Source organism: Chiloscyllium punctatum, chromosome 9 (genome assembly GCF_047496795.1).
Source record: "Chiloscyllium punctatum isolate Juve2018m chromosome 9, sChiPun1.3, whole genome shotgun sequence".
Classification (NCBI taxonomy): domain Eukaryota; kingdom Metazoa; phylum Chordata; class Chondrichthyes; order Orectolobiformes; family Hemiscylliidae; genus Chiloscyllium; species Chiloscyllium punctatum.
The window spans coordinates 72,517,225-72,534,445 of record NC_092747.1 but is presented as its reverse complement, the minus strand read 5'-3'; the positions used below and the strand labels follow the sequence as shown (position 1 = coordinate 72,534,445).

General features: G+C 40.3%; 1 protein-coding gene across 23 annotated transcripts in view; it reads right to left on the bottom strand.

Moving 5' to 3' along the window:
• The window catches only part of LOC140481497 (protocadherin Fat 3-like), a 792,082-nt gene that overhangs the window by 303,297 nt on the left and 471,564 nt on the right, over positions 1–17,221 (bottom strand). Inside the window, exon 4 of one of the 23 annotated variants that reach the window (XM_072577801.1) lies at positions 2,839–3,230. The exons of the other annotated variants lie outside the window; for them this stretch is intronic. Within the exon in view, the coding sequence (XP_072433902.1) occupies positions 3,127–3,230 (104 nt within the window). The 3' untranslated portion in view covers positions 2,839–3,126. Of the gene's footprint in view, positions 1–2,838; positions 3,231–17,221 lie in introns of those variants that run through there. 23 annotated transcript variants of the gene reach the window in all.

The window sequence follows — 17,221 nt, the reverse complement described above, 5'->3', positions numbered from 1 at the left end:
TGAAGTCCAATGACTCTTCAAACACCTGAAACGGTCTGGCGCTAATTCTTAGACTATGCCTACCAATTCTAGAATTCCCAACCAGTAGAAATAGTTTCCTTATCTATTCTGTTTTTTCCTGTTAATAATTTCAATCAGATTTCCTCCTTAACTTCTAAATTCTAGGGAAAACAGCCTAATCTGTATAATCTCTCCTCATAGCTTAATCCCTAAAGTAAACTTGTAAACTACCTTCGTCAAACTTTCAAAAGATTCAATGTGGTTTGGCAAGCATAATCCATGATGGGTCTCCCTGATTAAATGAACATTTTCAAGGTTTTTAGTTCCCCCATCTTTGATATAGACTCCAAAAATTTCCCTACCACAGATGTTAGACTAAGTGGTCTACAATTCCCTAGTTTTCCTCCTTCACCCTTCTTAAAAAGTGAAGCCTATGTGCATTTTTCCAATCCAGAAGGATGACTCCTATATCAAGGGAACTCTAAAGGATAACAGTTAGGGCATCTACAATGGACTCTCTTACTTCCTTCACATATTTGGATGGAAACCAGCATTTCCTGAGGATCTGTCACTCTTTAATTCCATTAATTTACTTATTACTGATGCTTCAATTACATTAATTTTATTGAGCCCCTGCTCCTGATCCATCATTAATTTCCTCAGGACATGGCAAGCTATCCTCCCTATCTACTATAAATACGAGGCAAAGTAATTATCAACATGTCTGTAATTGTGATTTTCCACAAGGTACGTAACATACACACTTCCAATGTCATGCACCAGCAGCTTATTAGCCCCATCAATGATGTTTAATGTTGGATCTATGCAGGTTATGAGTTTTCACTTTGTTAAATTAGCCACCTGCAGTTGAGAAAACATTGCTCTAGTTATGCATACAAACCTGTCGATGCGATGGTATAACTGGCCATTTACTTTGTTCATTTGATCGCAGTAACAATTGCTTCACACAAGTCCTCAGTTGCTATTGGACTGGTTCTTGTTGAGGTTATTGAATATTTTTTAAACTATGAAAGTTCCTCCAATGCTCAACTCTGGCAACGGTTAGCAGTCTTGTCAAGATGGCTTTTGCCATTTCATCTTGATTGTAACTCAACTTGAGCTCTGTAGCTTTCCTACTGAAAGAGTAGATTGGAGGCCTTGTGACATTAGTCTTTGTACTCTATTACTTTCCATGCCTTAAGTGAGTACATAGCTATACTCGAGGATTTATTTGGATACACCTATGCAGGATTACTGAATTTCTTTTGGATTCTTATGCTGAATGTCATTGCTGCCTCAGTTTTTCCATTTGACTGGGGATAAATATGAAAATGGCATGTGGAATTCAATTTTTCAATTGTTAAAGAAATGGCTAAGTTCTTCACTGATGAATCACTACTGCTCATCTCAATATTAGGAATACAATTACAGTTGAAACATGCTTTTGGATATTAAAAAAATCTGCATAGTACTTACTGACATCTGTGGGTCCACCTTTCAGTAGTCAGCTGGTGGTGAAAGATAATCACTCCTGTATTAAGAATTCCACTCTCCTCTTAACTCCTTTGAGTAACTGCTGTATATCTTTTTAAAATGCTTGTTATACAACATGGTATTTCATTTCTATATGCCAAATTGGCTCTTGGAGAAACAAGTATGCCCTTGATGCTTTTGGACCATTCTTTCATTCCAAATTTTTGCAACATTTGGAGAGTTGTATCTTACTGGGTTGTTAGTTATAATCAGGATCTCTGCTGATTTGATAACCCACATCATGTAGAACAGCTGCTCTGAATTGGATCTGGAAAATTTCACACTATGTCGTAACATCCTCGACTTTCCACATCAGGAGTGTTGTTCTCGACTGTATATCTATGATGTACATCTGCTTCGTTTCCTTTGCGTCATGTCCAGGTGGTACCTTTATAACTGCTGTACAATTCTGTTACTTCTTCCCATGCATACAAATGCTCTAATAATCTCTTTACAAATACTATTTAGGTGGACAAAATGTTGGAATACTGTTGCCATAAATTGGATAGAGCTCAGTAATTCAATAGCCTATAAAACAGTTGGGTTGGGTTGGTTATTCCTATATCCTGTAGTTACAAATCTCATTGATTTTTTAATATTATCACAAGCTCAAAGTAGAATATTTTTATTTTATGTACATTGAAGAAGTCTCATTCTTTTTGGCTAAAATGTGGATATGCACAATGTTTTATTACTTTCAAACATATAGATAGCACTTCACTACTCAATAAAACATGTAACAAAATGTTCAGATGACACAAATGCACAAATTAAAAATATCAGTGGTGACAAAACCATGAAAAAGCAACTCAAAGTTTTAGAAAAGTGGATTCAAAGATTGTATTAAACTTGCACAGAAGACTAATAGAGCCCAGTCTACATAACACAAAGGATATAGAAGGACCAGAAGAACATGCAAAATGATCTTCAAGGATAAGATCAGAACTAACTGTGCACATTTATTACGAAAGTCTGAACAGGTTTGATTGTACATTTGGAAAAGACAACCAAATAATGAGCTGATGAAGGCCTTTAAAATTATATGGGCTGAGTAGGGTAGAAGTAGAAAGATGGTTCTCTTGCAGAAGAGTCCAAACTCCTGCTTATAAATGATGGTTACTAAAAATTAATCAGTAAGTAATGCAGGATTAACGTCTTTCGCCCATTAGAATAAGGAACGTACTATTACATGGAGTTCCTTTTTAAATTCACTCATGGGTTATAGAAATCATGGGCTGGGTAAGCACTTACTGCACATCCTCAGTTGACCTTGAGAAGGTGGTGGTGAGCTGCCTTCCTAAACTGCTAGTCTGTTCGGTGTTGGTAAACCCATAATGGAAACAGTTCCAGGTTTTAATTCCACTATATTGAAGGAAGAACAATATATTTCCAAGTCTAGATGGTGAGTGGCTTGGAGGGGAATTTAGAGTTGGTATATTTTGCCCTTATCCTTCCAGATGGTAGTGGCCATGGACTTGGAATTTGCTATCTAAAGAGCCTTGATGAATTTCTATAGTACTTCTTGGAGATGGTACTCTGCTGTTATGGATCGTTAGTTGTGGAGGGACTAAATGTTTGTGGATGTGGTGCCAATCAAGTGGACTGTTTCTTGAGTGTTGTTGAAATTGCAGTCATCCAGGCAAGTGCAACTATTCCATCACCTTCCTGGCCTTTGCCTTGTAGATGGTGGCTCGGCTCTGGGCAAATCAGAAGGGAAATTATTTACTGCAAGTTTCTTAAGTAATTAAGGGAATGGTAAGAGATGTATTCAAAGGAAAGTTAGACAAAGATATACAGGAGGAAAGAATAAAAGCATCGTTAGATGGAATTTAAGTAAGTAGAGTGAGGTGGGCCTACAGAGTCTGTCTTCACATTATTAATTTCACTTAATACGTAATAAACAGCGGATGCTACATATAGAACACTTGCTCTGAAAGAGGAACAGACATTACAGTCAGGGCAGGATATTCCTTTTGAGATTGGTACTGCAAGATTGGTGTCATCCATGCTGCCCTGCTTGAAGTGAGAAGCAATAATACATTCTGGTTTTCCCCAGAGGCTGGCCCAAACTGAAGGGCCAATTCGTGGAAGTGTATGTGGGAAGGGCTCTGGAGTCTGAAAGTTCAGCCCTGATTGAGAGAGATAACAGACATGCATGATTACCCCTCTCAATTGAGTACATTTTATGATCCCATCCTATTGAACAACAGTTATGAGTGGCTCTCCATTGACTTGTTGAATAGTATGACTTCCGCATAGATGATCCTGATCTAGTGTGAACTGCATGCCCTTCCAGAAAACAAATTGCAGACTACTCCTCAAAGACCTGACAACCAGCTTCTTAAAGGCTTAACTGGACACTGGTCAGAATATGGAGAATGTCAAGTTCCACATCTACCTTCAGCACAAAAGTCAATCATCATTGCACCAGCATTGAAAAAGTGGCAAGATGGCAGATGTTGGCATGTATGTGCCTGTAAGCCTCAGTTCCGTCCCTCATTTGGCTACCAAACTAATTTCCCCCAGTGTGCATAGGTATAGAGAAGTATAGAGAAGTATAGGGTGGCACAGTGGCTAGCACTGCTGCCTCACAGCACCAGGGTCCCAGGTTCAACTCCAGCCTCGGGTGACTGTGTGGAGTTTGCACATTCTCCCAGTATCTGCGTGGGCTTCCTCCCACAATCCAAAGATGTGCAGATTAGGTGAATTGGCCATGCTAAATTGCCCCATAGTGTTAGGTCAATTAGTCAGAGGGAAATGGGTCTGGGTGGGTTACTCTTCGGAGGGTCGGTCTGGACTGGTTGAGCCGAAGGGCCTGTTTCCACACTGTAGGGAATCTAATCTAATCTAATCAATAATGAATAAATAGGGTAAAAGGGAAACCCAAGAAACTGACTTTCCTCACAGCCCCCGTGAAGGGGAGATGCATTTCATTGTACTTCTGCAGTGTACACTTGGTAACAAGACCGTGATGAACCCAATCAATTGGCTTCACCAAATGTTTTCGACAAAATGTCAAAGTCAAATTAATAAATGAGAAATAGGGTCCCATAATATACAGGCTGGAGTCTTCCTCATCCATCACTAAAAGGTTTAACTTCAAAAATTGTCAGAAATGGAGAAAGAAAGAGAATGACCTCATTTCTACAGATCTATTTTGTTGAGAAGGCAGTAGTAATATTGCACTGGTGAGATCTGGAATATTTCCACCTTTTCGCATAACCACATCTAAGACCTAAAAAAAATAAATGAGAGAGAAACTTAAATAAGAATGGTTGGTAAGGATAAGGTAGGTCTCTAACGAGAGCAGGAATTATGGCGTAGCTTGTGGGCATCTGGAAATTAGGTTACTGGCAGTGGCATGGGTGCACACAATTTCAGGCCAGCCTCTTGAGAGAGAAAACCGAGAGCACAGAATATGGAGGGAACAATTTGACATTCACCAGGGACTGTAACAGGAATAGTAAACAATGAAAAGGAGAAGTGTTGTTTTAACAGACTCTGGAAGCGACAGACAAAGGAAGCCTTGAAAGTTACAAAGAAAAAAGGAGAACTGAAGTTGAAGGCCTTTAGGAAAGGGATTCAAGAACTGAACATCCAAACTCACGGAGCTCAGTCACAAGATACTATCGATTGGAGTACTGAGAACAAGCCTTGAAAGCAGTACAACCTTTGAAGTGAGTTCAAAAGTGAGCAGAGCAGTTGGGCAGAATGCCCACTGTAGAAGATAGCCATAGATGGGAATTAGTAAATTAATTGGAGAGCAGGATACCAGAATAGAATCGTATTTGAAAGAGGTTGGAGTACTCCGAAGTGGCCAGCATAAGGAGGTAGCCACAGAAAGCTATTTTGGAAATGATCACATATTCAAGGCATTATTGAGAAAAGGAAAGTGTAGAGCCAGAATAAAAATGCACAGGATATCTTGGTAGAAAACAATGTCAATGAAGCAAACAGATAATGGAGTGGACAGAGAGAGAGAAATAAACTAGAGCAAAAGAGGTATCATGACAGGTAAAGATATGATGAATTATTTAACTGAATTAAAGTGTCATGTGATTGTCATGGAACACTCATGAAAATTGTAGTCACTACAATATTACAGACACATAAATGTGAAAAGTATGTGGACAGACAGCTTAAATTCAATGCTATACTAGGCATTAAACTATTTACGATAACTCTTTCACTCCTGTAGTGCCTAGGTGAGCATTAAAATCAGTGAATAGCAAAATAGTTTATTCGATTTCTTAGCAAGATAATTCACCTTCTCACAAAAATATTTCAGCTTTTATCTGCAATTACTCAGAAATTTCCAGCACTTTACTATCTGACATTATTACTTTTCATTTCATGTGTCATAGATCTGGCAGTATAAACTTTATATTCTACTGGGAACAAAGATGCAATTCAAATGCAATGGATGTAAACTTGCATTGGTTTATATGACTAATGATTAAACAAAATATTATTATTTCATTGGAAGGCATTGTCATTCCTTTGTATGTGGTATTAAAATATGTTGATTGCCATTGCAATTTCACCTCACGCACCCAGCAATGAACACCTACAAATATAAATTAAACATTAAATCAAGCTGAAATAACCTAGAACAGAAACCTGGTGTTGTGCGATTTTTAATTTTGTACAACCCAGTCCAACACCAGTACCTCCAAATCGTAACCAAGATCATCAATACAAACTGTTAAATACGGAGAATTAATAGCACATGTAAAATTAATCAACTGTTCTTATCCAATTAATATACATAGTATAGACTATAGTCAAATCTTCAATATAAAGTCTTATCCTATTCTCACCGACACAGAAATCCAGAGACAGTTAAGATCACAGTTAACAATCAAGTGGGAATCCTGCGGTTTTTCTACTCCTCGGTCCAGACTTCTTTATGCACAATATATTTCCTCACTGCACTGCCTAACTTCAATTGAAGGTAGCTTGGAAAACTCAACGGATGAGTTTTCATGCCCTTCTAGTTACCATGACATGAAGATGCTGGTGTTGGACTGGGGTAAACGAAGTCAGAATTCCCATGACACCAGGTTAGAATTCAACAGGTTTATTTAAAATCACACGTTATCGGAACACTGATCACTTCACTGAAAGCTTGTGATTTTAAATAAAACTGATCTCGTAGCAAAGTCATAAAGTTGTGGAAATGTGCAGCAAGGAAACAAACCCTTCAGTCCAAATCATCCATGCCGATCAGATATCCTAACCTAAGCTAGTCCACTTTCCAGCACTTGGCCCATATCCCTCTAAACACCTCCTATCCATGTACATATCTATATGCCTTTCAAATGGTGTAATTGTACCAGCCTCCACGACTTACTCTGGCAGTGCATTCCATACATGCACCATCTTCTGTCTGAAAAAGATGTCCTTCAGGTCGGTTTTAAATTTACCCCTCCTCACCCTAAACCTTAGCCCTCTAGTTCTGGATTCCCCCACACCAGGGAAAAAATCTTGTCTATTTATGCTATCCATGCTCATGATTTTATAAACCTTTACAAGGATACCCCTAAGCCTCCCACACTCCAGGGAAAACAGCCCCAGCCTCTTCGGCCTATCCCAGTAGCACAAACCCTCCAACTCTGGCAACATCCTTGTAAATCTTTTCTGAACCCTTTCAAGTTTCTGATATGAAGGAGATCAGAATTGCGTGCAATATTCCAAAAGTGGCCTAACCAATGTCCTGTATAGCCACAACATGACTCCCAACTCCTGTACTCAATACTCTGACCAATAAAAGAAAGCATACCAAATGCCGCCTTCACTATCTTATCTACCTGTGACTCCACTATAAAGAAACTGTGAATCTGCACTCCAAGGTCTCTTTGTTTAGCAACATTCCCCAGGACCTTACCATTAAGTGTATAAGTCCTGCTCTAATTTGCCTGATTAGTCTGTCTGTAGCCCAACCTTGAGACAGTCTGATTCTATTTCTAAAGTAGGAATTTACAAAATGTTATATGCATCAGTATTTACTGTGGAAAAGGACATGGAAGATATAGAATGTAGGAAAATAGATGGTGACATCTTGAAAAATGTCCATATTACAGAACAGGAAGTGCTGGATGTCTTGAAATGCATAAAAGTGGATAAAACCCCAGGACCTGAGCAGGTGTACCCTAGGACACTGTGGGAAGCTCGGGAAGTGATTGTTAGGCCTCCTACTGAGATATTTGTATCATCGATAGTCACAGGTGAGGTGCTGGAAGACTGGGGGTTGGCTAAAGCGGCACCACTCTTTAAGACAGGTGGTAAGGACAAGCCAGGGTACTATAGACCAGTGAGCCTGACATCGGTGGTGGACAAGTTGTTGGAGGGAATCCTGAGGTACAGGATGTACATGTATTTGGAAAGGCAAGGACTGATCAGGGATAGTCCACGTGGCTTTATGCATGGGAAATCATGTCTCACAAACTTGACTGAATTTTTTGAAGTAGTAACAAAGAGGATCGATGAGGGCAGAGCAGTAGATGTAATCTATATGGGCTTCAGTAAGGCATTCAACAATGTTCCCCATGGGACACTGGTTAGCAAGGCGAGATCTCATGGAATACAGGCAGAATTCATCATTTGGATACAGAACTGGTTCCAGGGTAGAAGACAGTGGGTGGTGATGGAGGGTTGCTTTGCGGATTGGAGGCCTGTGGCCAGAGGAGTACCACAAGGATTGGTGCTGGGTCCACTACTTTTCATCATTTATAGAAATATATTTGGATGCGAGCGTAAGAGGTATAGTTAGTAAGTTTGCTGGTGACACCAAAATTGGAGGTGTAGTGGACAGCGAAGACGACTAGCTCAGATTACAACAGGATCTTGATCAGATGAGACAATGAGCTGAGAAGTGGCAGATGGTGTTTAATTTAGATAAATGTGAGGTGCTGCATTTTGAGAAAGCAAATCTTAGCAGGACTTATACACTTAATGGTAAGGTCCGAGGGAGTGTTGCTGAACAAAGAGACCTTGAAGTGCAGGTTCATAGCTCCTTGAAAGCGGAGTCAGGCAAATAGGATAGTGAAGGTGGCATTTGGCATGCTTTCCTTTATTGGTCAGAGTATTCAGTACAGGAGTTGGGAGGTCATGTAGCAGTTATACAGGACATTGGTTAGGCCACTGTTGGAACATTGCGTGTAATTCTGGTCTACTTCCTATCGGAAAGATGTTGTGAACCTTGAAAGGGTTCAGAAAAGATTTACAAGGATGTTGCCAGGGTTGGAGGATTTGAGCTAAAGGGAGAGATTGTATAGGCTAGGGCTGTTTTCCCTGCAGCATCGGAGGCTGAGGGGTGACCTTATAGAGATTTATAGAATCATGAGGGGCATGAATAGGATAAATAGACAAAGTCTTTTCCCTGGGGTGGGGGAGTCCAGAACTAGAGGGCATAGGTTTAGGGTGAGAGGGGAAAGATATAAAAGAGACCTACGGGGCAACTTTTTCACACAGAGGGTGATCTGTGTACTGAATGAGCTGCCAGAGGAAGTGGAGGCTAGTACAATTGCAATATTTAAAAGACATCTGGATGGGTAGATGAATAGGAAGAGTTTGGAGGGATATGGACCATGAGCTGGCAGGTGGCCAAATGGCTTTACTTCCACTCCTATATCTTATGGTCTTAGGTGGGACTAGATTGGTTGGGATATCTGGTTGGCATTGACGAGTTGGACCGAAGGTCTGTTTCCGTGCTGTACATCATTATGAATCTATATGGATTGACTGCCTGCACATTGTGCGCTTCTTGAGCAAAATAGAATGGATTTGCAAATATAACTCTGCAAATGCAAATTCACCCCATATACTTATGTGTGTGTGCGCGCGCACGCATGAGAGAGTGAGAATGCGTGCGTGCATGTGATAGAATATAAGTCTGTGACAGGGTGTTTGCGAGTGTGTGTGTTAGGGGAGAGAGAGAGAGAGAGAGAGAGACCCTCATATGTTTCGAACTTTGCTACGAGCCTCTGCTTGGCCACTCTGCGTTGTTGCTTATCCTGAATTCCACCTTGGAGGATGGACACCCGAACATCTGAGGCCAAATGTCCCTGACCACTGAAGTGTTCCCTGACTGGGAGGGAACACATGTCTACAGATTGTTGCGTGGTGTCCATTCATCCATTGTCGTAATGTCTGCTTGGTCTCGCCAGCTGTACAGCTACCTAAAGGAGTAGCACTCCGAAAGTTAGTACTTCCAAATAAACCTGTTGGACTATAACTTCATGTTGTGTGGTTATTAGCTCTAAGTGCGGAGACAACCTGGAGGCTGTTGCTATTATGCAAAAGGGTTATCTCGTAGTCAACATAATGCTGTCATTGCCTTCAATTGCCAAGAGGAGCCTGGGATAAATCGTGATCCCACCACTGCAACAGGCCACTCTTGCTGCCGATGACATGTTGCTGCCTCCTCAGATTGCTGAGAGGAGCTCAGGATGCTCCCATCTCCAGTCCTGCTGCCATCTCTGACCACTTGGAGGCTGTATCCATTCTGTACACAATGCACTGTCGCTGCTGTATCACCGCAAAAGGTAGCATCTTACTAACAGCCAATCATCAATGCAATTTGCAGGTCACTGATGGCCTTCTCACCAGAGCTGGGCAATACATTTATCTCATGCTAGATGCATCCTCACTGGAACACAGGCCACTGGCTTTTGCCTTTGATGAAGGGTCATTCGACCCAAAACATTAACTCTGCTTTCTTTTCACTGATGCTGCTAGACCTGCCCAAGTTTCTCCAGCAGTTTCTGGTTTTAAGTGGAAGAATTAAAACATCAGTGTAACTAAATCTTAAAAAATCAATTGAGATTATTAACATATAAGATTATCAGTACTGAAGAACAGAATAATTTCTTCTAACTTTATCATTATCAGAGCCACAATAAGCTGGAATTACTTTACTGTAGCAATTTTAAAAAAAAAACTTTCAAACTTCTGTACAATCAATATTGTCATCTCCAGTTATGTTTACATCCTAAGTATCAGTTTATGCCTGACAAGAGACAGCTTGTTCCATTCTACAACCAAGATATGAGTTGGGATTGCTAACATTTATACAACAATAATTTGTAAATACAGAAACATTTCAAATCTGCCCTGAAGGCTAAAAACTGTGCTAAAGCATTGTTACATGTAAAAAATTATTGTAGCTGAAAATTTGCAAAGCTTTTGCATTAAAGATTAAAAAGAAAAACACAAAGTTTAAGTTAAGAGTGTTCGACCAATGATTTTCTTCAGGGTTTCTGTTTTCTTCCTGTATTTACTCCAGTATTTAGGTTGGGTTATGGCTAATGTCAACAGAAAACAAACAATTTCAAGACTGCAAGAATAATCACTAATAGAGAAGGAAAAGAATATACTGGACATTGCCTTGCTGCCCATAGCGCCAGAGTTTAAGTCTTTTAAATTAATGATTCTGACACTTGTAATTCTATAAAGATTTGATTTGCATAAATCTTTTATTTGCACCGGAACAAAAAGGAATCCATTTGAGGGTCCTAAAGTTACATAGAAATACAAAGGACAAAAGGAATTTTTTGTTCTTGGTCATTATTTTGCATGCAATTGCTGTTAAACATTCCTGCAAATCGTGAAAAAGGAGCATGATGAATGATTAACCATGTTCACTGTATTGCAGATAACATGAGACTATGCATTGCTTTATCAGGCTGGGGCTGTTTTCTCTGGAGCGTCGGAGGCTGAGGGGGTGACCTTATAGAGGTTTACAAAATTCTGAGGGGCATGGATAGGATAAATAGGCAAAGTCTTTTCCCTGGGGTTGGGGAGTCCAGAACTAGAGGTCATAGGTTTAGGGTGAGAGGGGAAAGATACAAAAGAGACCTACGGGGCAACCTTTTCACGCAGAAGGTGGTACGTGTATGGAATGAGCTGCCACAGGATGTGGTGGAGGCTGGTACAATTGCAACATTTAAGAGGCATTTGGATGGATATGTGAATAGGAAAGGTTTGGAGGGATATGGGCCGGGTGCTGGCAGGTGGGACTGGATTGAGTTGGGATATCTGGTCGGCATGGTCGGGTTGGACCGAAGGGTCTGTTTCCATGCTGTACATCTCTATGACCCTATGACTCTATAAGTCAGTGTGCAGTGAGTATTAACCACATGCTTCGCTGGTTGAATAGATCAGTCAGGGGCAATATTATACCTCTTACTTCTACTTAAATCTTTTCTGCACCACTTAAAAGGAATACGCACTGTAGCTGCTTGACATGCTGAGATTATTGCCAGTCAAATTCAGGACAAAAGGTGTCACAGTAGAGATGTGTACAATGACTAAAGCCTCTAATATTTCTACAAAAGCTAAAGAGGTTGACAAGGTCAGAAATCACACGACAGGGTTTACCTGAAACCACTTGAAGTCATCTGACGAAGGAGCAGCACTCTGAAAGCTTGTGATTTTAAATAAACCTATTGGACTATATTCTAGTTGTTATGTGACTTCTGACCTTGTCAACCTCAGTCCAACATGGACACCTCCACATCAGAGGTTGAACAGTAAATACAAGTTCTGTATCACTACTCTAAACCATTGTTCAATTCACTACACATAAATCAGTAAGTACTCATAACTGACATGCATAGTGAATTAGTTTTATTGCCACATATACTCAAATGAGTACAGTGAAACATTTATGTCACCACTTACAGTACCATCTTAAGTACAATCCTTAGTTACAGAATACAGAAGTAAAGAAAAAAGTTACATTACAGCTATACACAGTATAACCAGGGGTGAGAAAAACAAGAAGCAAAGTTAAAAAGACAAACATCACAGTCTCTCTCCAAAGGCTTTCTGCAGCAGGTCAGTGCAGGAGGCTTCCACAGGGTCTGATCGCTGCTTGTCACCACACTCCATATTGGGCTGTTGGTCACTGGTGTCTCCGCAGATCCCGCTTCGGAGGCCAGGGACCCAAGATTGAGAGAAGAAAAATACAAAGAACGGACAGAGTAGAGGAGCTCTGGTTGAAGCATTCTACTCTGCCACCAGGTTATCAATGTTCAATTCTTCACCTCACTCTCAAATGCTCAGCAATATTGCTAGTCTTCCATCCACACCTCAGATTGTACACATCAGACATTCAAAGCTGACTGTCAGATCAGTCATACAGATTGCACCACACTCAGACTTTCCTCCCTCTCTCACAGGCATTACCACTCACTCTACAAGGCAAAAGTGAGGACTGCAGATGCTGGAGATTAGAGTCAAGATTAGAGTGGTGTCGGAAAAGCAAAGCAGGTCAGGCAGCATCCGAGGAGCAGGAAAATTGATGTTTCGGGCAGGAGCCCTTCATCCGGACTGAAGAACTCACTCTACTGCAGAATTATATTAAGGGCTAAAAAATGCAGAGCTGTGGTTTTAGCTTAAGGTGAAGGAGAGATGATTTACTTTTAAGTTATTTTGTTATGCCCAAGTATGATTACAAGGAATGATTGCAGTTTTGATCTAAATAAAAGACCTTTGGATCCAAGAAAGCTGTTAGGTTGCTGTGGAGATAACTGCTGAGGGTGTAGTTGTATTCTGACAAGGAGATGTGGAGAGGATGATGCATCTTATGGGAGAATCTAGAACCAGAGATCAAGATTTAAAATTCAGGAGTTATCCATTAAAAACAGTGATTAGCGGTTTCTCTTTTAGGGGGCTGCAAATCTTTGGAACTCTCTTCTTGAAAAGATGGTTCTTGAATATTTTTAAGGCAGAGGTAAACTCTTGTTAGGCAAAGATCAAAAAGCTCTCTGGGGTAAGTAGGAATGAATATATGTAGTTTCAATCAGATCAACCTTGATCTTATTGAATGGCATCCAGACTTGAGGGGCTGAATGGCTTACTCCTCCTGCTTCTTCATTTGTTTGAAGCCAGTGGGTTTTTATATTGCTTAAAATCATTATCTTATTTGTTTAGTGTATCTATTTCACCATTATAGCTTCAAGTGTACACAGTAAAGATTCTTGTGCTTCTAGTACTTGGTGCTTACCCTTGGTTCATCTACGTGTTGTATTATTTGAAAGATTATAGTCCATCAAATCACATCCTATCCGGAAATTTGGTTTGTCTAATATTCCTATAACTGGAGTCATTACACAGATGAAGATGGAAGATGCTAGAGACAGCAGGAACTATACATGTTTATCAGCAAGCAGGCAATATAATAGATGCATCTTTATGTCAGGGGCAGGGAAGCTGCTGTTCAAGTAGCTGTCACAGACCTGTAAGATAAATGGATCCAGCTGTGGCCAAGAGCATTCTAAACTGTTAGATATTTTAGTGTGACTGAATAAGTAAAAATGTATTCACCTAGCATTGGCTTTTATTAGTGTTTTAGTTGTTATATTTGCAATTTTGGAAACCAAAGTAATTTTGCCCATGGTGAGTGCAAATAGGTAGCGATATTAACTAGCATTATTTAACCTCAGCTGCAGGTATAAGTAATTAAACAGGTAGATCACTCAGGAATATGGGTAAATAAATGGGAAAGCACCTCTAGAGATTAGTTTGCAAAGTAAATGTTATTGTTTATCAACTAAAAGAAGGAGGCCATTTGTTCCCTCGTGTCTGTTTGACCATTGAGTATGATAATGGTTTATTTAATTGTGGCTTCAATTTCACATTCTTATGTAGCTTGATTATAGCTTTGACTTTCATTAGTCAGGAATTTATTTACCACTGCCTTAAAAGTATTCAATGATGTTGCTTTGTCTGCTTTCTGAAGACGAGGAGTTCTGATGACTCATGATGCTCTGAGAAAGCAAAACTGGCTATCATCTATGTCTTAAATGGCAAGCCCCTTTTTTTTAAGACCAGATATCCCAACCCAATCTAGTCCCACCTGCCAGCACCCGGCCCATATCCCTCCAAACCCTTCATATTCATACACCCACCCAAATGCCTCTTAAATGTTGCAAGTGTACCAGCCTCCACTTCTTCTGGCAGCTCATTCCATACACGTACCACCCTCTGCGTGAAAAGGTTGCCCCTTAGATCTCTTTTATCTCTTTCCCCTCTCACCCTAAGCCTATGCGCTCTAGTTCTGGACTCCCCCACCCCAGGGAAAAGACTTTGTCAATTTATCCTATCCATGTCACTCATAATTTTGTAAACCTCTATAAGGTCACCCCTCAGCCTCCGACACTTCAGGGAAAACAGCTCCAGCCTGTTCAGCCTCTCCATATAACTCAAATCCTCCAACCCTGGCAACATCCTTGTAAATCTTTTCTGAACCCTTTCAAGTTTCACAACATCTTTCCGATAGGAAGGAGACCAGAATTGCACGCAATATTCCAACAGTGGCCTAACCAATGTCCTGTACAACATGACCTCCCAACTCCTGTACTCAATACTCTGACCAATAAAGGAAAGCATACCAAACGCCTTCTTCACTCTCCTATCTATCTGCGACTTCACTTTCAAGGAGCTATGAACCTGCACTCCAAGGTCTCTTTGTTCAGCAACACTCCCTCGGACCTTACCATTATGTGCATAAGTCCTGCTAAGATTTGCTTTCCCAAAATGCAGCACCTCGCATTTATCTGAATTAAATTCCACCTGCCACTTCTCAGCCCATTGGCCCATCTGGTCCAGATCCAATTGTAATCTGAGGTAACCCTCTTTGCTGTCCACTACACCTCCAATTTTGGTGTCATCTGCAAACTTACTAACTGTACCTCTAATGTTCGCATCCAAATCATTTTTATAAATGATGAAAAGTAGCTGACCCAGCACCAATTGTTGTGGCACTCCACTGGTCACAGGTCTCCAATCTGAAAAACAACCCTCCAATATCACCCTCAGTCTTCTACCTTTGAGCCAGTTCTGTATCCAAATGGCTAGTCCCCCTGTATTCCATGAGATCTAACCTTGCTAATCAGTCTCCCATGGGGAACCTTGTACATATAGATCACATCTATTGCTCTGACCTCATCAATCCTCTTTGTTATTTCTTCAAAAATCTCAATCAAGTTTGTGAGACATGATTTTCCACGCACAAAGCCATGTTGACTATCCCAAATCAGTCCTTGCCTTTCCAAATACATGTACATCCTGTCCCTCATGATTCCCTCCAACAACTTGCCCACCACCAACGTCAGGCTCACCGGGCTATCGTTCCCTGGTTTGTCTTTACTGCCCTTCATAAACAGTGGCACCACATTTGCCAATCTCCAGTCTTTCAGCACCTGACCTGTGACTATCGATGATACAAATATCTCAGCAAGAGGCCGCAATCACTTCTCTAGCTTCCCACAGAGTTCTCGGGTACACCTGATCAGGTCCCCCCTGACTGGTTTCAATGCTTCTGGCACAAACAAAAAGGGGATTTAGATAATAAATTTGAATGCTGAAAGGAATATGTATATTAAAATGAAATTTATTTCTTGAGTGGTTCTTCTGTGGTGGATGGGATCGTATTGGGAATAAGATTATGTATCAATCTGATTTTAAGTGGAACCTTATGAGTGCATTTGGTGCTCAGTGACCGCAAGTGCAGCAATTATATTTTACATGTCTGGATGAACCTTCATCACATTTCAAAGGCTACAACAAGATAACTGCACAATAGAGGTATAGCATATGTAGCAAAAACAGTATTATGATGAAACAGCAACATTGAAAGACGTTCACATTTATAATGAAAATCTGAACGTTTTGTCTGCAGTGCCCTCATCAGAATTGTTTAATGAAGGTTTGATACCCCAAGCCTGGATTTGTCTTTTATTTTTTACAGTTTAGGATAGATGTGTTATCTATAGCTGGCACTTTTTGTACTATTTCAGATTCACAGTTTTCCTTTCATCTCTTAATCCAGAATATTGCTTTTGCTACTTTACAGGCTGAACTGACAAGATCATTTTCTGCTTCAACACTTAAGTTTTTCCAACACTGATCTGATTGTCACCAGCAGACAACATATTTTCGTAGTCAGGCACCTCTAGAGTGAGCATTCAATTATTCAGATCCCATCCTCAATACCCCAGGCAAATATCTGTGAAGCCTAGCAGATATCTGAACAGCATACATGCTTTATACAGTAGAAAAGAGCACACAAGCTGGAGAATCATACTAAACCAATTTCCCATTTTAAAGAAAGGGTGTTCCTTGTGTACTTGACAGATATGTACTGCAGGATTGCTCACATTTTTATCTTGGTGGATGATTCAAAGATGTTAATTCATTTGCCACTACAGTTTCCAAACCTCATTTTAAAGAATCGATTTTACTGCATCGGCAAAAGCTGAGAGATTGAATACTCCTCAGTTGGCCAAAGAAAGGCCAGATAGAATATTTGCTATATGAACTCAAAGCAGATGTGCCTCTCTGCTCCTATGGGGGTTTTATCCAATTGCTGGATAAACTATTGGGAGGATTGGTGGGGATTTGAGTATTGTCTGCATCTGAACCATTATAAACATTGCTGATCTTAAGGGGAAAGAAAAAGGTAATTTAAAATGCTAGTGTAATCATGTAGTTTGTACAAATATTGTCAGTCTTTCATGGAACGTAAATGTTTTAGCAAAGTCAACATTTGTTAGTCATCTTGAATTGCCCTGAATAAGGCGGTGGCAGTTCATTTTTAGGTATGCCTGATACCATTCATGGTTTGCCTTCCTGCACTCATTTAGCTTGGTGGCCATGGTAAGAGTGAACAAAACGCCAGGCA